This window comes from Micromys minutus (genome assembly GCF_963924665.1).
Source record: "Micromys minutus genome assembly, chromosome: 10".
NCBI classification, from domain to species: Eukaryota; Metazoa; Chordata; class Mammalia; order Rodentia; family Muridae; genus Micromys; species Micromys minutus.
The window spans coordinates 45,683,741-45,706,313 of NC_137979.1; the positions used below are offsets into that span (position 1 = coordinate 45,683,741).

Below are 22,573 nucleotides of genomic sequence, written 5' to 3' on the forward strand. Positions count from 1 at the left end.
TAGAGACCAAAGAAAACAGACACAAAACAGACAAATAAGAGAAGAAACTAATAACCATAAGATGGTCACTACTGACAGTATGTTGAGAACAAAGCCACACAGGCCCTACTCACTTGGATACTCTTATTAAAAAAAAAAAAAAGTCTTCCCCAACTTAAATTCAGAGGAGGTTAAGGAAGAACTTTAAAACTAACCCGGCTCAGTAAAACCATTCTGAAATGCTTCCTCACACCTCAGAAGAGATCGAGATCGTCATCTGACTCCTCCAGGTACTTAATTGACTTCTTCGCCCGTCCAGATTTTTCTCGAGGAGCCACAGTGTCGTCTGTGTCCATGTGGAAATCCTGTTTCTTTCCCTTGGATTTCTAGAAGAAAGTCCAAGTAATTTGTTAATGCAAAAGGGTAGTTCTGTACCATTCCACCTCCTTTGACTAAGTATTAAGAAAAAGGTCCAAAGCAAATGTCCCACAGACTAACAGATTAAACTTTCCTACAGTAAAATGGGAATAAACTCTGAGGTTTAAATTTACTTCCTTAAAAATATGCAAAATTAAGAGCAAATCCTAAGTTGGGCGTTTTAAAGTGTCTAGAGCAAATGATTTAAGCAGTGATAAATACCTTGCTTATGGCACCTTTAGACATTTCTTTCTCAAAATCCGAGTCAGAGCTGTCAGAAGACAGTTTCCTTTTGCGACTGTTCTTGGCTTTGGTTGGAGCGGGCTTTTCAGAGACATGAGCACTAAAGGCTGAATCTGATTTGGTTCCCTTTGTGACAGCTCTCTTTTTGGTGCCAGCAGTGGAGATTGAAGACTGGCCTGTAAATCAACATGAATGTTAGTTATAATCACTCTTTGGTGAGTTTCCTCATTGTCAACTCTATTCCCCACCACAGCACTGCCATTAGTCACATAGCGCTGCACCTGCTTCATGCTGTGCTGGAGAGCGAATTCAAATCTTCAGATATTCTAGGCTAGCCATCCACCAACTGAGCCACATCCCAGCCTTAATTTCTAAGTTATCTTACACGGATTGCTTCCAGCAGCTTATACATTCTTCCCTTAATCCAAGAAATGAACTAAATAATGTCTGAAGTCTAAGTAATGTGTTGATTTTAAACTTTGAATTTTTATTTTCAAAATACTTTACTTATTTTTATATGCACTGGTGTTTTGCCTACATGATGTCTGTGTGAGGGCGTCAGATCTCCTGGAACTGGAATTACAGATGGTGGTGAGCTGCCAGATGGGTGCTCAGAATTGAACCCAGGTCCTCTGGAAGAGTATGTGGTCTCTGCAGCACCCACTATTTTTTGTATTTTATTTGAAAATAAAGATGTAAAAGCTACCACTCCCATTTGGATAATGTTTTACTTCATGATCAACAGACATTTTCAGGATAAATTAAGACTGACTTGGAAAAATCAGTTAATGCTCATAATTTCCAGGCTTACTTTTGGTTGTTGTTTTTTTCACTCCCACAGTCTGTTTGGAGGGTGGCTTTAAGGGTTTAGTTTCAGCTGGGAAGTCAGCAGCAGGAGCTCCTGGAGAAGCTGGCACACTGTCTTTAGCATCACTTTCAAGATCAACTACTTCAAAGAGGAAGAAAAATGGTCGGTCATGATAGCAATGTAAAACAGTCCATTGCTGCTATGTATTCCCATTTTAACTTTCTTGGACTATTTTAAATAATTTTAGAACTTAGTTGAATTTAATTTTTTTCCTTTCTGGGGCACAGGGCTATGCCCAAGTTGGCTTTGAACTTACAAACCTCCTGCCTCTAAGTCTTGAGCACTAAGGTTTCTGCAGGTACTGTGGGCTGAACTCAGGTCTTCACGTGTGTAGCACACACTGACTGAGCCATCTTCCAAACACCTAGTAATTTTACCTAAATACATACCTGCCATGGAGCTTTTCTGTGGCTTCAGTGCTTTTTTAGTATTTCTAAAAGAACAAAACAAAATCACTCAGAAGACATCCCGCCAACCAACTTTACATGTGTAGAACATCAACGATCAATAAACAGACCAATATTCAAATAGCTATAATTAACTCAACTCAATGTTAGATAAAGTACTCACTTTGTGGGGATTTTGGTCTTAGGTGGAGTATCGTCTAATGGGAAGTAATCTTCATCCTCTTCGTTTTCATCCAAACCTGAGAACTCTTTATCGGAGTCTAAATCCACTGTGAATTTGGCTTTTGCTGTTGAACACATACAGGAAAAGCAAAGAGGAAACAGACATAAAACATAGGAAATCTGTTGTGCGTGTGTATAGCCTGCATGTGTGTCTGCACTATGGAGATGGCTGATTCTAGTGGAGGACAGAGATTAGATCCCCAGGTCTGGAAGTCAGTTGGTAGTGAGCTACCACATGGGTGCTGGGAATGGAACCAAGACCCCCTGGAAGAGCAGCCAGTGCTTTTTTCTTTGGTAGTGGTGCTGGTGGGGTTAAGACAGAGTTTCTTTGCGAAACTCCCCTGGCAGTCCTGGACCTTACTTTGTAGAGCAGGCCTGCCTTAAACTCACAGAGATCATTCTGCCTCTGCCTCCCAAGTGCTGGGATTAAAGGAATATTCCACTGCCAAGTGCAGCTAGTGTTGTTAACCACTGGGCAACCCCTCCAGCCACTGACTTTACATTTGGGAATATGTATACATTATTTTTTTCTTTCTCTTTTCTTTCTTTTTTTTTTTTTTTTCAAGACAGGGCCTTTCTATGTAGCTCTGGCTGTTCTGGAATGCACTTTGTAAACCAGATTGGTCTTGAACTCACAGAGATTTGTCTGCCTCCCGAATGCTGGGATTAAAGGTATATGCCACCACCCATCCATGGCCGCCCAAAGCTTATAGCACCACTAGCATGGCCTTCTGTAATTTTCCTTACCTGCAGCGGTTCTTGTCCTCTTTTCTCGTGGAGAAACATCAAAATTACTTTCGTTACTGCTCATATCTGATTCAGAATCAGAGCGGGTGATTTTCTTTTTCCCATTTTTGATAGGTTTAAATGGCAATGTAGTTTGCTTCTTTGCCCTGGTACCTAGAAGGAAATAGGAATTTATTCTTTACAAAGGTTTTTTATTATTACATTTAACTCTGTGTGTGTGTGCGTGTGTGTATGTGTGTGTGTGTGTGTGAGCGTGCGTGTGCACTAAGTGGGGGTCAGAGGACAGCTTATGGGGAACTGGTTCTCTCCTTCTGCCCTATGGGTTGTAGGAATCAAACTCAGGTTATTATCTTAACAAGGTCCTGCACACGCTAAGCCACTCCACTGGCTCCGAAACTAACTATATTGATGTACTCTGGTTTCTTCATCACTGCTTACAGACTGCAAAGGGGCTGAAGGTATGAGTAGAAACAGATGCATTTCCTGTTCTTAAAGAGTTTCGTTATTTAATCCCACAAGAATATGATGATGTATTTAAAGTAAGTAATGGATAGAAAGGTTTAAACATCAAAGTTCCCTGAGAAATAGGTGCCTGAGCTGAGGTCTCAGAGTCACTAGGACTTAATCCTTCCTTTTCTGTCACCCATGTTTGCTCCCACAGAGTGTGAAGTCAGTTTCAGGTGCTATGCTTTAACAGTTATTAATCTGTTCTTACATCTCTCTGTAGGCTGCTGGGGCCAAGGAAGAACAAGCAGGACTTCCTGGAAAGAGGGTGGAAGCTATTTGAGATCCAACTAAGGAATTCAAGCCACTAAATTAATAACTATATTCTAAGGGACACTTACTTCTAAAATAAACATCAAGGGCAACACAAAGCCACCTTCCTTTACAAATACTTAGCTCAACCGTACAAAACCATTGGATATCTATGTAGACTATATTAGCAACTTAAACGTGAGTTTATACCATCTCGCCCAACACTGCAGTACCTGGCTCTTTCTTCTGTCTCTTCTCTAGTCTTTCCAGTAGGTTTCCTGGTTCCACACCATCCTCAGCAGTGCCCTCAGTGTTTTCACTCTAGAAGACAGCAACATGTAAGAAATAACAAAACTCAGCAAGACAAAACCACCCAATTTCTATCTTCTGTTTGGAATAATAAAGTCAAATATTCACATATATAGATAGACACAGACACAAATACAGTGAAAGAATGTATTTATCTTTGGGTTTTGGTTAAACAATTTAAAACAAGCCAGCCTTTAATCCCAACACTTGAGAGGGCAGACAGAGTTCAGGGCCAGCCTGGTCTATATAGTAAGCTCCAGGACAGACAGAGCTATGCAGTGAGGTTGTCTGGAAACAAAACATAACAAAAGAAAAGAAGTCTTAAAAAGGGCTGGAGAGATGGCTCAACGGTTAAGGGCACTGCCTGCTCTTCCACAGGTCCTGAGTTCAAATTCCATCAACCACATGGTGGCTCACAACCATCTGTAATGAAATCTGATGCCCTCTTCTGGTGTCTGAAGACAGCTACAGTATACTCATATATAATAAATTAAAAAATCTTTAAAAATGCTATTAACCTATTTATTATTATTGTAAGAGGTCAGTTCTCTTCCTCCACCATGTGGTCCCAGGGACTGAAGCCTGCACCTCAGCCATCTGACTGGTCCTAGTTTGTTCAAATTCTAAAGAGAAATTTGCTTAAAGCATTACCTTAATTTTCCTCCTAATTTTCTTCTCTGCCTCAGCTTTCATCTCCATAGTCACTTGGGGAATGACTCTCTTTCCCCGAGGAGAAGGCAGGACTTCAGACATGTGTGCTTTCTTCCCCTTCGTTTTCCCTCCCTTCCCAGGAAGTCCGGCTTGCTCATCCTGTTTTTCCTTGCTTTCTACAACCTATGAAAGGGAAGAGAGAGAATGAATAACAGTTAAGCAAACTTTAGAATTTCACAAGTTAAGGTAATTTTGTGATCAGCCTTGGTGAAGATACACTATGGGCTTACTCTGAAAAGGCAGACACAGAAGAACTTAGTGCCTATGTCTAATTTCATCACTTACCCTTTCTGAAACTATGCTATAAAGTAAACCATATACATATATTTCTAATCTCCAGAAACTAAGTACTGTTCAGGGCATTTAAGCAACAAAGGACATTCTGAAACTGAGGGACCACCCCTAGAAGTCAATTAATTCTCACCCTTTCCTTTGTAAAAATATTAATTTTAGTTTATTTCTTACCATCATTTGCTTCATGTTACTATTCAATAATCCATTTTTCCTTCTCTTTTAAAAAGTACATTATCAATTACTGAATGTGTGTGTATATGGTCATGTACACGTCCCAGCAAGCCTATAAACCAGAGTACCACTCTGTGGAGTTGCCTCTCTCCTGCCACATTACCTGGGCTCTGGGGATTGAACTCACATCGCCAGGCTTTCCAGGCTGAGCCATCTTGACTGCCCTCTGCTTGTTTCCATGTTGTGCAGGATAGCCTCCAAGTCCCTGTGTGTGCCTCATCCTGCCTAATGTGTGGCTCCCTCCTCCACTCCAGACAGGTTCTGTGTAGCCCTGGCTGTCCTTGAACTCAGAGATCTGCTTGCCTCTGCATCCTGAGTACTGGGATTAAAGGCATGTGCCACCCGAGCCAGGGTTCTTCTATGTTCACCCAGCCATATGCTATGTTATTATTTTATTAAGTGCTAAGCATAGAGGGCAAAGGCTTATATGTGTATAGGAAGTGCTCTATAATTATATTATATCCTAGTCCTTGGTTTTTGACAGTCTTACTACATTATAATTTAGTCTGGCCTTGAGCTCACTGGGTAGCTCAGGCTCCTCAGACTAGATATGTCCCTACCTTAGTCTGAGGGCTGACTGTCTACATGGCTACCACAGCCAGTCTTGTCATTATTTTGTCATGCATTCTTTCTCTTTCTATGTATTTTTTTCTTTTATCCAAAGTGAACTTTGTTGATAAAAAAGATATGTTGCTTGTGCTGGACAGATGACTCAGTGTTTAGGAGCCCTTGCTACTCCTGCCAAGAATGAGTTCAGTTCTTAGCTCCCACCCTGGGTGACTCACAACTGCCTGCACCAAAAGCTCTAGGAGACTGGCTTCTGTGGGCACCTGCACTCACTTTCCCTCCGTCATCACATACACGATTAGAAGTACAATAAGAAAGGGCATGTTGCTAGGCTATAAATATTAATATATATAGGCTTTATAAAATGCATACCTCTAGTTCTTCAATGAAAACAGCCAGATCTTCCTTCCACAAATCTGATGGACTCTTTTGCTTTAACGTGTTGAGCTCTTGATCCTTCATAAGATTACCAAAAAATGGAGCTAGTAAATATGTACAGGGACTGTTTTTAAACAGAACGATTTCCCCCCCATCAGAATGACATTAACATCAGCCATCTGCTGCTGACCTTCTCGTCCCTTTGCCTGCACAGTTCGTCCTTCTTCTCCTTGGTTAGATACCACAGGGGCATATCGAGAAGGTAGTTGAAGGTTGGTCCTGACTCTGCGGCAGAGTCAGTGGTTTCATTGTCACTTTCTTCATTTTCTTCTTCCTCTGGAACCTAAACGGTGAGTGAAACACAGACCATGAAGTACAAACAGACAGGATCCTTCATTTTGTACTTGTGACCTCTAGAATGTTAGCAAATAAACTTTACATCTTTTAGACTAAATCTTTTCCATTTTCATTCCGCCTGCATGAGTGTCACAGGAGAGACAACCACAGAGGAGCACATGTGGAGCTTGGCAAGTGGCCAACAACAAACTACCTTTTGCTGAGCTTCTTTCCAGGCTTTCACAGGATCAGAATCGTATCCTCTCTGAATCAGAACTTTAATTAATTCTTTTTTAGGTTTATTTTCTATTTAAAAAGAGAGAGATAGATAAGCTTTGAGTAAGATTTAGACAAAAACAAGTTATTTCTACATTAAGTCAAAGATTAAAACTGGAAAATTTGCGCCAGGTAGTGGCAGCACAGACATTTAATCTCAGCACTCAGGAGGCGGGGCAAGCAGAGTTTGAAGCCAGCCTGGTCTAAGGAGTGGGTTCCAGGACAGCCAGGATCCAGAGAAATCTTGTCACGAAAAACAAACCAACAATTCCCCTACCCCAACACCCACCCCTACAAAATGGTTTGTTTTGCCTGTATTTTGTCCAAATCAAACAAATTTCTGTAAGCCAGGACAGGGGATTTACCAGGGGACAGTTAAACCATAGATGAGGCTGTAATCTACATAATTCTCAGAACAGAAGAAAGTTTCCACTTCTGAAGAGCCTGGAACTCTGTCATGCTTTCTGGCTATTATCTCAACACTTCACTGGCTAGGTTTTAGGACAGTTTGCTCAAAGCCTGAATCTCTTAATTACAGCAGCACAGGGCATGTCTGTTCCCTTTCTCTAGCACTTCACTTTCAGTGTCTGTTGCATACAATCATGCTTTGAAAGACAGTCAAAATCACTAGCAATACAGTTTTAGAGTACCACCCTTCATCACTTACTTTGACATAGGTTATTATTATTTATTATTTGTTGTGTGACAGGGTTTCTCTGTGTGGAACTTGATCTGTAGGCTTGGCTGGCCTCAAACTGAGAGATCTGCCTACCTTTGCCTCTTGAGTTCTGGGACTAAAGGCACATGACAGCCATCGCCCAGTATGTGTTCTACCTACATTTATATATGTGCACGTGTGTGTCTGGTGCCTATGCAGGCCACGAGAGGGCATCAGATCCCCTAAGATTGGAGTTATGGATGATAGAGAACCACTCTGTGGGTGCTGGGAACTGAACCTGGGCTCTTTATAAGAGTAACAAGAGCCGTAACCACTGAGCCGTCTCTCCTTGAATTACACTTCTAGACTTTCCATATTTATTCGGTAAGAAGACTGGCCATCCTATTATTTCCTAATTCCTCTTAGCCAGACACAACTTCCTTTTCTTCCAGTCTCATTCAACTTATCCTTGCATGAAAAAAAATCATCTGTGAAATATGGTGACTGATATGTTAGTGATTTTAAATAGGTATGAAAATAAACACTATTAAGCTAAACTTTTTTGTGTACTAAGAGAAAATTAGTCTGATTGCCAGCACCTAATGATATCATATATTGGGACTTCCTATAATTTACTATTATTGTTGGCTTTCTTAGTTATCAGGCAGAGTTGGGCTCTATCTTCTAATCTTCCTTCTTATACCATTTCAGTCAAGACTCACATAAGCCCTGTTTATTGCGTATGAAATTTCCAAAAAAACAAAAGGCAAACATCACTAAGATTCACCATTTTTCAGTCTTCTGTGCTTAAAAGGCATTTATAACCTTCATTCTCTTTAGGATCAGATCAGATCAGTCTTATTGTGATCAATTAGTTATACAAGGTCTCATGTGCTCGACAGCCTTGATTCTCCTGCTTCCCCTTCCCAGAGCATGCACTAACACATGAAGGTGATGCAGGTATTGGGGCTGGATCTAGAATCTGTGGATGTCAGGAAAGCATTCTACCTCTCAGAGCTACACTGAGCCCCATACAAGGTCTTTTAGTTCTCATGTTTCTTCCTGTGTAAACATAAACTGAGTGTTGCTTTCTTTAGATGGTCATTCTAGGGGATGAAGCTAATGCAGAATATATGCTTAGCAAGTACAAGGCCCTATATTTATGCCCCAGTACCACTAAAGCTTTTCAAATGACAGTAAACAACCCAGGAACAACTACCTCAAACATTTAGGTATATAGTAGGTATTTACGTACCGATGACTATTTTGCCATCTATTTTCTCTAATATAAAGCGTGCTTGATTATTCAGTTTAGCAGATTCTGCACCAAGCATTCCTAAAAGCCATTCTTTTCTTAATCCATAATATTTAAGCCTGAGCTCAAAGAAGTCTCTGAGAATATCCAACACAGTGTCATATTTCTTTAAGCAGCCTACATGGTCAAAAAGCACCTGGAAAAGAAAAGCAATATGCAAGCCTTGATCAATAAATTGAGTAACCTTTATAAAGGTTGCCTGAAATACCCTTTAAAATTGATACTTAAGAAGGTCTATGTATATGGATGCTTGCCTGCATGTATCTGCAACTTGTGCTTGTAGCCCCGTCCCACGGAGACCAGAGGACCCTGAGTCACTTACGACTGTGTCAGAAAGTTGTGAACTGCCATGTGAGAGCACAGATCCACCGTACAAGTACCAAGTGCTCTTAACCCTTGAGCCATGTCTCCAGCCTTTCTTTCTGAGACAGGGTCAGACTACACAGCCCAGGATAACCTTGGAATTCATAAGGATCTCCGTATCTCTGTTTCCTGAGTGCTAGGATTATGATGTTAATAATAGCTTTGAAATATCTCTTACAAAGTAAGACATACCATAGAGTTGCAAGTAAGATTAGTCTGGAGTTTGAAGACTTTGTGGAGTCCCACTCTCTCTGCCTCTGCCAGTTTTTCTTCAGTCATCTTTATGACAAACTTCACAGTGGTATCTGTATGGTATTCCCTATAGTCTGTTATCAGAGGGGGTGTCTTGTCGGTGCCATTCAACATGGGTTCTAGAACCTGTTCTTTATATGTCTAAAAAAGAAAAACCAAAACCAAACCACAATAATTCTTTGTTAAGGAGTCTCTTGAACAGTCAACAGCAAAAATATCTTTTTCTCCAAAAACCAAGAAATCAATAGTTATTTACCTGGGTCCATGTTCTGATGGGAAGCTCAGAGATTTCAATGGTTGTGGAATCCAGAATAGCTACTTCTCCATTAATCACATAATGATTTAATGCCAGTTCTTCAATAGTACCTTTGAAATTCTTATAACTTGGGAGCTAAATAACAAAAAAGTTTTCTAAGTGTTACATCACAAATATATGTTCAACCAACAAATCTAAACTGTGAAGTAGATCTCCCACTAATACCCTCTTACTGTGCTTGAGGAGAGACAGTTTTAACCCAGAGCACTCACCATGGGCAGAGGCTCTTCTCCATCCAACAGCCGTCTGATATTATTTACGATTTCACGAACATCGAAGTTGGGGATTTTGCAGGACCACCCAGTACCAATTCCCTCAGCACCGTTTATTAGCACCATGGGTATAATAGGAATGTACCATTCAGGCTCAACACGCTGGTTGTCATCATATAAAAACCGCAATGTGTGATCATCTTTTGGTGGAAACAACAACCGAGCCAAAGGGCTATAGAAAGCAAAGAGCATCATTTAGAAAATGGCCCTGACACTTTTCACACTCAGCTGGGCATGGTGGCACAAGCCTACGTTCGGGGGGCAAAGACAGAACTCTCTGACTTCTAGTCCAGTCAGGGAACACAGTGAGACCTTGCTTCAACACCAAACAAAAACCTTTCAAGCTCAAGATGTTTTGTTATTTTTGAGACAATGTTCCTTATTTGAGGCTCCATAATTAGGCCTAGCTGGCTGCGTAGCAAGATCCTGCCTGTTTCCACTTTACCCATGTTGGGATCATAAATTAGTAAGTATAAGTTGTAAAAAATAGCTCTTGGGAGGCAGAGGTAGGTAGATCTTTGTGAGTTCAAGGCCAGCCTGGTCTTCAGAGCAAGTTCCAGGACAGCAAGGGCTCTACAGAGAAACCCTGTCTCAAAAAGCAAACAACAAACAAAACGAAAGAAATTAATTTATGAGTGTTTTACATTCATGTATGTCTATATACCATACATATGGCTTGGTGACCAAGGAGGCCAGTTGAGGGCACCGGATCCCTTGGAACTGGAGTTACAGACATTTGTGAGCCACCATGTGGAGGCTGGGAGTTAAACTGGGTCTTAGAAGAGCAGCAAATGCTCTTAAATGCTGTGCCATCTCTCTGGCCCTTACACCTGACATTTTCTTTAAAAATATGAATTGTTGGGTATTAACTCAGATCTACAAGTTTGTATATCAAGCTAAGCTAATCTTAGCCCAGGATTTGGTTTTGGAGGATTCATGTATGTAGAGTTTCTTTCTTGTTTTGTTTTGTTTTTTTTTTTTTTGGTTGGAAGTTTTGTTTTTTTTAAAGACCAGTGTGATGAAGGAGTCCTTTCATAGCCAGTGTTCAGTGTGGACAGTGGTTGACAACTGCTAGGTGTTGTTGCAAAGGTGAAGTTGAGGTTGAAAACTGACTGACTATTCATAACATTTGGCTTCATATCGCTTCAAGGCACTAAAAGCAAACTCACCTGAGCATTGTAAAGATGTACCTAGGACTAGCTGAGTCCTTGCCACCATGTAGCCTGGTACCAAACTGACCAATGGGCTGTAAAAGGTTCAAATTATTGCTACCCACAAAATTCTGAGCCAAATTGATAATGGTCATCATTAGTGACATCTGTGGAGGGAAAAGAACAATCATTACTCCGATCCAAAGATCATAACAAACCTATGTCTGTGTTTTCACTGCTTCAGTTAAGGTGTGCAGTCTTATAAGGTTGTGAATCTAGATGTTTACTGATAAATAGATGGCAGAAAGGGACTCTGTGCTGGCTGGTTTTGTGTCAACCTGACACAAGCTGGAGTTATCACAGAGGAAGGAGCCTCAGTTAAGGAAATGCCTCCATGAGATCCAGCTGTAAGGCATTTTCTCAACTAGTGATCAAGGAGGGAGGGTACAGCCCATTATGGGTGGTGCCATCCCTGAGCTAGTAGGCCTGGGTTCTATAAGAAAGCAGGCTGAGCAAGCCAGGGGAAGCAAGTAAGTAACATCCGTCCATGGCCTCTGCATCAGCTCCTGCTTCCTGACCTGCTTGAGTTCCAGTCCTGACTTCCTTTGGGTATGAACAGCGATATGGAAGTGTAAGCTGAATAAACCCTTTCCTCTCCAACTTGTTCCTAGGTTATGATGTTTGTGCAATAGAAACCCTGACTAAGACAGTACCCAAACATAAGACTTCAAAGTGTCTAAACTTTTACATCACATAGTAATACTAAGTCTTACTAAAAATCTATGAACATAAATTGGTAGACAAATATCCTAGTAGGAATGTTAATTCTAGAAATAGAAATATTGGTCAAAGGGTAATCATATTTTAGTTTTGAAAGATTTTACCAAGCTGTTCTCTACTGTGGATATACAACTTACACTGTACCAAATGTGTTTCAAGAATAACTTTCAAGTGTTTCTGCTCTAAGGCATTGTGGGAGTGTTACAGATTGTGGGTTTACCTCACCATGGTGATAAGAGGACATTTCTGCCACTGAACCAGCTAACTGGGCAACCTTCACCTCTCGCTTGTCATTCCTTCTGAAACAAGTAAACAAAACCTTTCTCTGACCTGGTTTCAAACCTTTAAAATGAAAGAACAATCATTAGCATTTTCAATTTAGCAATCTCTGGGCATAAATCACCATTTTATGATATAAACAGACTAAAGCATTGGCACTTACCATCAACCATAGATGGGATAGATCTTTCATTATCAGAGTTTGAAAAGAGGACAAGTTCTTTGTGTATGAAGTCATTATAGGTCAGGTAATTAGTGGTTTGTCCATACAAATAATCCTAAGGGATCAAAGACAGTAGTATTACAGGGCCTGGTTGAAAATAAAATACTGGTTGTAACAACACTTAATCCAAAAATAAAAACACTTAGAACTATCATTTGTCAGAATGATCATTTCTTCAGTCCTTGAAAAACTGGAGTTGGCACAAGATCACTAAATCCATAGTTTCCCAAGAAGGACAATTGCAGTATTCTCTCTTGAGGCCTCCTCAGGACCTGCCTGTTTAGCTAGCTGTCCGTAAATCTTTTCACTAATTAGAGATTAGAATCCCTGCAACCACATATTTCTTCCTTCTTCACTTTTTCTTTGAGTATTCTTTTGACAACTCCTTTTCAAAATGCTGGCAGGATTTGTTAGAACTTAGTTTAAATCCTATCTGTACAGAAATAAGTGAATTCCTCCAGAAAATACTCAAAATATCAATCACAAAATGAGAGAAGCATCTGAGTTGATGCTTCCTTCTGTCTTTTTGTAATTGAGAACATCCTATCTCTAAAATTTCTGTTTTCTGTCTTAACTGATTTGAACTCTATTCAGTATATTGTACGAATTAATTACATTTGCTTATTTATATTGCACACATTCTTCACTGCAATAATGAATACTCCATAATTAAAAACAAAACCAACAGATGGGCTAGAACGTTGTGGCACACACCTTTGATCCTAGTGCTCAGGAGGCAGAGGACAGATAGGCCTCTTTGCTGTGAGTTCAAGACCAGCCTGTTCTACAGAGCAAGGTGCAGAACAGACAGGGACAGAGAAACAAATAATCAAAAAAGAAAAACAAGAGGTGTATATTGCTGCTGCCTAACTTTGTAGTGTGTAGAACATTAAACTTCTTTTGTAGGGAAGGGGAGTAGTATTAAATATTAAACTCAAGGCCCAGCAAGCACCCAGTCTCAGTTATAGCTCCAGCCCTTCAAGTTTCATGGTTTTTTTTTTTTTTTTTTTTTTTTTTTTTTTAAGAAGCAGGTCCTTCCCTTCTTTTTTAAAGATTTATTTATTATATATGATTTATTTATTATATATAAGCACACTGTAGCTGTCTATAGACACATGAGAAGAGGGAATCGGATCCCATTACAAATGGTTGTGAGACACCATGTGCTTGCTGTTTGAACTCAGGACCTCTGGAAGAGCAGCCATTGCTCTTAACCACTGAGCATCTCTCCAGGGCCCCCCGCCCCCCTTTCAACTTTTTCTTTAGCCTGGCCTGGCTGCTTGTCACAAAAATATGTGATACTGCTACACACAATGGCAGGCATGTACTTGCTGATGACTGAGCACATAACTGTTTATAAGAGCATCAAGCATAAGCGTGTGAGAAATGTCTTGCCATTTAACTTTCAGACCCTAGTGCCAGGCAGTGGTCTTGCCTTTGATCCCAATACTGGGAAGGGGATCTATGTGAGTTGAAAGCCAAACTGGTCTACAGAGCAAATTTCAGAACAGCCAGAGCTACTCAGAGATACCCTGTCTGGGGAAAAAAAGTCAATATTTTTTCAATGCCTTCATGATCTCAGAGGACCAGTTTTATATACTATAGATATTACATCAATTTTTTTACTGAAAATACTATTTAGTAATTTTTATTTGGTGTAACATCAATTCTAAAGTCAATTAAATAGCATATTTTGTGAGACATATTTAAAACTGTTACCTCAGGAAGGCCAAGTAACTTCCGTTGTCTTCTGCCTTCCATAAAATTGGTCAACCATTCCTTTCGATCATCCACTTGTTTTTTACTAAAGGCCTACAAATTAGAAGGTGGCAAAGATGTCACTGGTACTTACTGGTTCCATCTTTTCTATACAAAAGAAACATCAAAGGTCCTGTTTTCTAAAGTATCTAGTTCTGTTATTAGGATACACTTACTAAAACCACTTTATTTCATAAAAACCTCTTTGGGAAGGTAACTGCTGAGACTGAGCACAAACACTCTTCTGTGGAGTTGATCTGCTGTAACTGAGACACTGACAGTGACCCTGAAAGCAGAACGCAAGTGCGACAACTCACCAGGCTGATTGCAGCATCATCTTCAGGGCCAGAGTATTTGAACGGAATACGATGTCGCTTCATGTCTGCAAAATATTCCTTAGCTTCCTTTGATGTGCTGGTGCCCAAACCTATAGAAGCAAACAAAACAGGTAAGTTCCCCATATAACCTTACATAACAAACCCGAGAATTTCTATGAATGTCCCATTACAAACCTTTGTAGTATTTGACTTTCCATTTCTTATGATTTGCAGTTGAACTCTTCCATTCTTCAAACTCTGGAAGACTATAGAATGCTATTTCTTGCTTGTTTTTAGACACCTATGGTAAAGAAAACATCTCTATGGCTTTGTACATTGTAGGCTCCCCTGCATAACATTGTCAGAGTTACAGGCACACCCAGTATTGAACATGGGCCTTAGAGTCTTTTTGCAGCACTGAACATTTATACCTTTACAATAGGAGTGATGAATTCTTCTAGAAAACGATGTCGCAAAAGAGATGGCCAATTGTGATGGATAAAATTGATCAGCAAGCCTTTGATATGGGAACCATCTTGGTCCTACAAATATTTGAAAAGCCAAAGCACAAAGAGTTTTAGAAATAAAATTCTTATCACTGATGGGCAATTTCTCAAAAATTCTTCTATGCAAATTAAAACAAAGCCTACTCAAAAGCAAACGTATTTATCTTGTACATGTGATATATTATGATGTTAGCATATCTGACTGGATATTTACTAGAGATAATGGGCAAAGCTTTTAGAAATATATATATATTTTTTTTATGGCAGGGAAGTAGTATAATAGTTCTAGCCATTCTGTGGGCTGTGGCATGTGGATAGCTGAACCCACACATTTGACTGCAGTTTAAAAATCTGAAAAATCTGACCTGATCTGTCATAATCATGATCTTCCCATAACGAAGAGTTTTCAATGAATCTTCATCTTCATAGTTTTTCTTGTACTGAAGACCCACAATCTTGATGATATTGTTAATTTCAGCATTTTCCATGATCTGAAATGAGTTTGAAAAGAATAGAGCTATAATCATAGGTTTTGCTTGAGTGTTTATAAACCTCAAGTGTTTATGGAGTGCACTGTAAAGCAGATACAGACCCTGCTCCCACCCCCCCACCCCCCAGCACTTTTGCAGTACTGGGATTAAACACAGGGCCTTGAGCATTGCAGGCAAGTGCTGTTCCAGTGAGTTATATGCTCGGGCCTAGATTCAGATCCTAAAATGTATGATCACTGACCTGTTTATGAGATGCTTCTCGCACATTGAGCATTTTTCCTCTAAGAGGGAACACCCCATATCTGTCTCTTCCAACCACTCCAAGGCCTGAAACTGCCAGAGTTTTGGCTGAGTCTCCTTCAGTCAGGATAAGTGTGCATTCTGCAGAGTTTCGGCTCCCTAAAATAAAGACATACAAATTAATTTTAGCACATTTAACTCAATTTAAGACATAATCATTTAAATACACTATCAAACTATAATAAAGTAAAATAATGTATAACAAATTATCTTAGAAATGGACCCAAGAACTATAAATGCATTTATATATAACAATGTTTTGCCTGCATGTATGTATGTGCACCACAGAGATCAGAAAATGGTGATGGATCTTTAGAACTGCAGATGTGGATGGTTATAAGCCACCATTTGGGTGCAAGGAACCTGAACTTGTATCCTCTCTAACAGTATCAAGTATTCTTAACTGTAGAGCCAACTCTCCACCCTTGCTCCCTCATATACACATTTTTTTTCCAGTTAAGGATCATAGTAAATCAATACAGTAGTACACCTTACCTATGGTTTGTTTTAAAAATATTTCTATATTTTAAATTATATCTGTGAGGGTTTATTTATATGTGTGAGTGCAGGTACCCGCAGAAGTCAGAGGCAATGGATTCCCATGGAGCTGGAGTTATAGGAAGGTGTGAGCCATCCAACATAAGAACTGGGAACTCATTTTGGCTCCTCTATAAGAGTAGTACAGGCTCTTTAAAGCTGAACTATCTTTCGAGGCCTTATAGTTTTACTTTCCACATTTTCAATTAACAGTCAGAGAATAAGATCATAAATTCAAAACCAGCCTGAGTTATAGAATATACTTCTGCCTCAAAAAACCTAAAATAAAGCCAGCTAGTTACCCCTTGCTTCCAAACCCGACAGCCTGGGACCCACATGGCAAAAGAAAAACCACTTTGCAAGCTGCCCTCTGACCTCTGCACATGTGCTGAAGCATACATACACATTTTAAAAGGTTCAAAAAGATAATTCATTAGGTTTGTCTGATGTTTCCAAACTTAATGAATTCTGCACGGAACAGTAGTCTTTACTTTCTCAAAGTACTCATACACTATTTGTCCATTAGTCACTTAGCAGATTTCTCAGTTATCAAATCATGTGTCTTGGTACCACAGTATTTAAATTTGAATTCAAATGATCACTAATGTCGTAAATAAATGTAACATCACAATGCTTGCATTACTTCTTTCTTATGCAGCTGTGGCTGGCCTAGAACACAGTGTGTAAAGCTAGGCTGACCTTGATCGCAGAGACCTTTCTGAATATGTTGGACATAAAAAGTGTGTAATACCATGTATGAACTTATTCATCTCTTATGACAGAACATTTCCCAGAATCTTCCTTCATACGCTAAGAGCAGCACAATGACATAGTTTTTATAGCGCACATTGCTTTAACTGTTCTATCAGCTACAATCACTGTGCTTTTATCATAAGTATAGGAAAACATGGTACAACAGGGGTTGTACCTGGGATTCACTGAGGCTTTAGAAATATATCCCTATACAAATAATGGAGTATTGTATGTAATCTGAGTATTGTAACCTTTTATCCCCACCCCAGAGACAGGGTTTCTCTGTAGCCCTGACTGTTCTGGAACTGTTTGTGGACAAAGCTGGCTTTGAACTGTATCCCAAGTGCTGGGATTAAAACCAAGGGCCACCATTCCCAGGTCTAACACCTTACTCTCTTAGACTAATGCCTCATAATATTTATGCTGCTGTTGAATAACATTATAAATACTTATTCGTGAAATCACTATATTCTCTATAAAATCATCATTATTTAAAATGCCATAAATTTAAAATAACCTAAATATTCAATAAGAAATTGTTTAATATTTTAAAAGAAATTAAATATTAACTTAAAAAAATCTCTCTATTCTGGGCTAGAGAGATAGCTCAGTGGTTAAGAGCACTGACTGCTCTACCAGAGGTCCTGAATTCAATTCCCAGCAACCACATGGTGGCTCACAACCATCTGTAATGAGGATCCGATGCCCTCTTCTGGTGTGTCTGAAGACAGTTACAGTGTACTCACATACATGAAATAAATAAATCTTTGAAAAAAAAAAAAGAGAGAGAGAGATATTCTGCTGAATGTTCTAAGTGTTAAGAGAAAAACACCAATGGTGTACTGCTGTTGTTGAAAAAAAAAAGTTCAATATGCACCTGCATCGTTGGCATCATCAAGTTTGGGGATTCCCTTGATTCTGTTTTGTTTCACAGCTGAACACTTCTTGTTTAATTGGATTTGGGCTTTAAACTTCACCCAGTTTAGTATGCTTTCGACAATACCACAACTCATTGCCTTCAAGAAAAGAAGATCTAGTTAAATATAGAATATATAAGTCCACAGGAAAATAAAATACTTTAAAAAAACAAGACTCAAAAACATTGTAATATTTCTAGACTGGGTGTGGTGTGTATGACATAATGACACTGTAGTTAGTTGTTATCAGTAAGAAAACTGGTTCCTTTTGGCTCAGTCACACTCAGCGTTTTTAATCAACTTATGCTGTGCCTGGCACTGAGCAACTTGTTGGTGATACAGTGGATAGAAGTATAAGGGCTTATTGTATAGGACCCAAATAAAGAGCAGAGAGGTATGGCCATCTACCTCTAATCCCAGCCTTGGGAGAGGAGACAGGCAATCTCCAGTGCCAACTGGCTAGTGAGACTAACCATCCTGGCCAGCTCTAAGTTGGATCAAGAGACCCTGCCTCATCGAATTAGGTGGAAGAGTGATCCAGAATAATCCCCAAGTTCAACCCAGATGTCCACATCCGTGCACATCTCTCATACACATTTGCCTTCAGAAACTAAACGTAAACACTCATGTGCACACAACATGAAAACAGAAAAAGCAAACAAGCCGTGTCTGTGTCATCATGAGTTGATGACATAATATGGAGGACAGAAATAAGTTACAAGTGGTGCAGGCCTTTGACCCCAGCACCCAGGAGGCAGAGGCAGGAAAGACTTTTGAGTGCGAGGCCACCCTTGGCCTACAGAGCAAGTTCCAGAGCAGTCAAGGCTACAAGAAAAACCCTGCCTTAGGGGGAAAAAAAAAAGAACAAAACAATAAAAAATAGTAAGAAATACAATTGTGATGAGTTATCATTGAGAAGTTTGCTATGTAATAATAATGTAAGTTAAATATTATACTGGAACTAATTTAGCTGAAAGAATGAAGAATGTAAAGGCTTTCAAAAGTAAGAGAAGTTAGATTTTTCCTGATTCAAAAACAATGAAGGATCAAGAATAAACCAGAAATGTCATTCAAGAGCATTGTGGGCGAAGACTGCAAGCAACAGGAAGGTTAAGAAGCTGTTACAGTAATCTGAAGAGGTAATAGTGGTAAAAACTGGTTAGATTGGAGGGGAGGAAAGAGGACGCTCCTACTTTTATTTTTTTATTGATGCTTTTAACTAAGTTTTGTTTGGTGGGGAGTAGGGTTCCTTGTAGGAGGGTGAGAACTGGACAAGTAGTTTGTGTTTGGGGGGAATACAGGGAGGCTGATGGTAAGACTGGTGAACCTGTCAGATCAGGGCTAGGCATGGAGGCTAGGCTTAACCCTAGCACTAGTGGGGTACAAGGTAGGAGGACCTTGAGTTAGAATCCAGCATGGGCTACAAAGCTAGACCCTGTGATTTGACTGACTATAATCTGGAAGTCAAATTATATGAGCTGAATTAACCCTTTCCTCCCCAACTTGCTTTTTGGTCATAGTTTTTTTTGTCAGAGCAATAAACACTCTAACTAGGACAAGTTGAAACCAGGAGTAGGGCATTATTGTGACAGGCTTGACTATGTTCCTGTTTGGAGGGAAAGTTACTGTGGTCACAGTGCCTCTTCATAGCAGTAAAACCCAAACTAAGACAGAAGTTCCAAAGAAGTATAGTTCTGCAGGCAATCTGTTTCAGCAGAGTAGAGATTTCTATTTTAATCTCCATGTCAGTACTCACAGCTTTGATGAATTTTTCACTTAGTTGACATGTTGATCCAAAGCTCTTGGCTTGTAAAGTCATGTTCTCTTTTGTTTGAGAGTCAAAAGTTGGGTTTTCGATTAAGGAATTTACAAAAATCCACATGTGATTTTTCACCTGTAATGAAAAATGGTATAGTCATGGAAATGTCTTTATGTTGTGTATTTAAGCGAGTGTTCTACACTAAGCTACATCCAGCACTTCATCCTCCCAATTTTAGGAAAGGGAAGTTGAAAACTGCATACCTGATGAGCCTTCACTGCAACACCGCCCTTGTTCTTCTTTTTCACCACATCAACGAGTTTACTCACAATCTGATCAGCTACATGATCAACATGTCTGCCACCCTAAAGAAAAAAATATTTTTAAAACTCAAAATTATAATTGCAAACATAATTTAGACAAAGGTCTAAACCCACTTTACATTATATAGTAAAAAAAACTAGTAAGAATTCTCAAAACTTACCTTAGAAGTAGCAATGCTGTTGACGAAGCTAATCTGCTGAAAGCCCTTTTCACTCATTGTTAAGCACACTTCCCACCGGGGATTTACTTGTTCATGTACCACCTTCAGTGAGTTCCCAGTTTCATCTACCTTATCCTTCAAATACATATCCACATAACTACGGAACCCTTTTACCTGTATAGGAATTAAAGAAAGGAGTCTTAAAATAATGGGAACCTTAAACAAACAACAATGGAAAATAAAATAAAAAATAAGCTGTGAGAGGGCTGAAGAGATGGTTCAAAAAGTACTTGTTACTCTCGAATAGAATCGGCATTTCAGTCTCAGCACCCATACAGAAGGCTACAACTATCTTTAACTTCAGTTCCAAGAAATTTGATGACCTCTTCTGACCTTCTTGGTAACCAGGCATTCTTATGAGACTCACATACGTGTATGCAAGTAAAACCTTCACACATATAAATACATTTAAAATAAAGAGAATGAGGATTGTAATTTTTTATTTTGAAACTTTAGCTTTTGTGTATGTGAAAGGTGAAAGAGGTAGAGCAGGGAGAGATAAACAGGGTATGCACGTGCCATGGTATTCACAGAAGTAAAGGAATTTCAGGATTCAGTCAATCTTAACCTTATCTGTTCCAGTGAATAGAACTCATGTGGTCAGGTTCAATCCCTGGGACCCACATTTGAAGAGAACTGATTTGTACAAAACTGTCCTCTGGAAGCTGGAGAGATGGCTCACTGACTGCTCTTCCAAAGGTCCTGAGTTCAAATTCCAGCAATGACATGGTGGCTCACAACCATCTATAATCTAACGCCTTCTTCTGGTGTGTCTGAAGACAGCTATAGTGTACTTATATATAATAAATAAATAAATCTTTTAAAAAAATGTCCCTGACCTCCAACACTTCTATGGCATGTAGTATGTGCTACCACATGCATGCACAAATGTATAAAAAAGTCTCATGTGTGCATACATGCTGTATATATACTTATGCAGTCCAGAGTCCAAAGCCCACACACATCAAAAACTTAAAACAATCTTTACAAACAAGGCCAGCCTGGTCTACATAGTGGAATTCTAGGCCAGCCAGAGCTACATAGTGATAGCCTGTCTCAAAAACAATAAAGGTTCTTTGCCTAAGCTGAAAAAAAGATAATTTTTTAAAATTGTGCTTTTCTTTCAGGAACTTATTTGAGAAGTAATAAGAAAAATGTGGGTGGAAAACAAATTGTGCAGTTGACAATGATGATCATGAATTCCTCTGCAGCTCGTATTTCCATCCCAGAAAAATACTCACTGGCAGCCTATTTCCATTGAGAAAGACTTTGACATCTGCAGTACAGCCGGCGATATCATATGCTCTTCTGACCATCAGTGCAACGATATCTTTGTCCAGGCTTTGCATTTTAAACTTAGATAAGTCAGGCTGGAAGGTAATGCATGTGTAATCTTCTCCACTAAAGGGCTTGAGTTCCATGTCACTAGCTCTCCCCATGTTATCCATCCATGTCTATGGTAGTAAAGAACAGGAAAGATGAGAGACAATTCATTTCATAAACAAACTAGAGGCAAATAATAATGTAAGAGTATAGGTTCTGGAAACTAATTTTATATAGCTTAAAATTGTTCAATTTAGCCAAACATTAATGATATCATTATAAATAACTATTCTACAATTTATCAAATCACAAGATACTTATTTACTTACCTGTTTGAACATTTTCTTGTATTCTCTACTGGCTGTTTCCACAGTAAATTTGGTGCTGAATATGTTACATAGTTTAGCTCCATAGCCATTTCGACCACCTGGGCAAGTAAATATAGAACAGCATTTTATTATTACTCAACTACATTTCTTTTCTTATGCTTACTTTCTTTTTAAATACTAGAATGGGAACACTGCCTTGCCCATGGCAGGCCAGCAATCTACTACTGAGCCGTATTTCCTCAGCTCACACAGCTTCAGTATTTGAGGTGGGTGTCTGAGAACACGCATGCATGTGTGGAGTTTTGCTAGCATGTGCAGAACCCAAAAAGGGTGTCTGATCTGCTAGGACTGGAGTCAAATAGTTGTGAAGCACCCACCATCTGGGTACTGGGAAGTGGATCTGGCAAACGCACTAACTGCAGAGCCATTTCTCCAAGTTCTTCAGTTTTCTTTATTGCTGGCAAAACTATTAAATGTAGCTTACTTTATTTACTAATCAATTTCCTCCTCCCCCCCCTTTCCCTTGGTTTTTGAGACAGGGTTTCCTCTGTGTAGCCCTGGCTGGCTTTAAGACTCAGGCTTTAGACCAGGCTGGCCTCCCACAGTGCCACCTGCCTCTGCCTCAGTGCTGGGATTAAAGGTGTGCATCATCAAGCTCAGCCTTCTCATTCTGAGTCAGTTTCTTTATG

The 22,573-nt window shown here is 39.5% G+C and overlaps 1 protein-coding gene across 2 annotated transcripts in view; it reads right to left on the bottom strand.

Annotated features, from left to right (window-relative positions):
- Positions 1-233: 233 nt before the first annotated feature.
- TOP2A (DNA topoisomerase II alpha) overlaps positions 234-22,573 on the bottom strand; it is a gene marked incomplete at both ends in the record, with an annotated part of 28,078 nt that continues 5,738 nt past the window's right edge. Inside the window, 30 exons of one of the 2 annotated variants that reach the window (XM_080923671.1) lie at positions 234-365; positions 619-815; positions 1,451-1,588; positions 1,897-1,940; positions 2,078-2,201; positions 2,884-3,022; positions 3,865-3,960; positions 4,600-4,782; positions 6,124-6,207; positions 6,320-6,472; positions 6,680-6,771; positions 8,655-8,850; positions 9,270-9,470; positions 9,586-9,720; positions 9,858-10,089; positions 11,087-11,235; positions 12,069-12,190; positions 12,291-12,405; positions 14,070-14,162; positions 14,426-14,535; positions 14,621-14,726; positions 14,857-14,967; positions 15,297-15,422; positions 15,664-15,821; positions 17,890-18,028; positions 19,686-19,823; positions 19,952-20,053; positions 20,173-20,346; positions 21,474-21,686; positions 21,885-21,982. In XM_080923671.1, coding sequence (XP_080779797.1) covers positions 234-365; positions 619-815; positions 1,451-1,588; positions 1,897-1,940; positions 2,078-2,201; positions 2,884-3,022; positions 3,865-3,960; positions 4,600-4,782; positions 6,124-6,207; positions 6,320-6,472; positions 6,680-6,771; positions 8,655-8,850; positions 9,270-9,470; positions 9,586-9,720; positions 9,858-10,089; positions 11,087-11,235; positions 12,069-12,190; positions 12,291-12,405; positions 14,070-14,162; positions 14,426-14,535; positions 14,621-14,726; positions 14,857-14,967; positions 15,297-15,422; positions 15,664-15,821; positions 17,890-18,028; positions 19,686-19,823; positions 19,952-20,053; positions 20,173-20,346; positions 21,474-21,686; positions 21,885-21,982 — 4,100 coding nt within the window. Of the gene's footprint in view, positions 366-618; positions 816-1,450; positions 1,589-1,896; positions 1,941-2,077; positions 2,202-2,883; positions 3,037-3,864; positions 3,961-4,599; positions 4,783-6,123; positions 6,208-6,319; positions 6,473-6,679; positions 6,772-8,654; positions 8,851-9,269; positions 9,471-9,585; positions 9,721-9,857; positions 10,090-11,086; positions 11,236-12,068; positions 12,191-12,290; positions 12,406-14,069; positions 14,163-14,425; positions 14,536-14,620; positions 14,727-14,856; positions 14,968-15,296; positions 15,423-15,663; positions 15,822-17,889; positions 18,029-19,685; positions 19,824-19,951; positions 20,054-20,172; positions 20,347-21,473; positions 21,687-21,884; positions 21,983-22,573 lie in introns of both variants that reach the window. The other variant, XM_080923672.1, reaches the window with a different exon arrangement.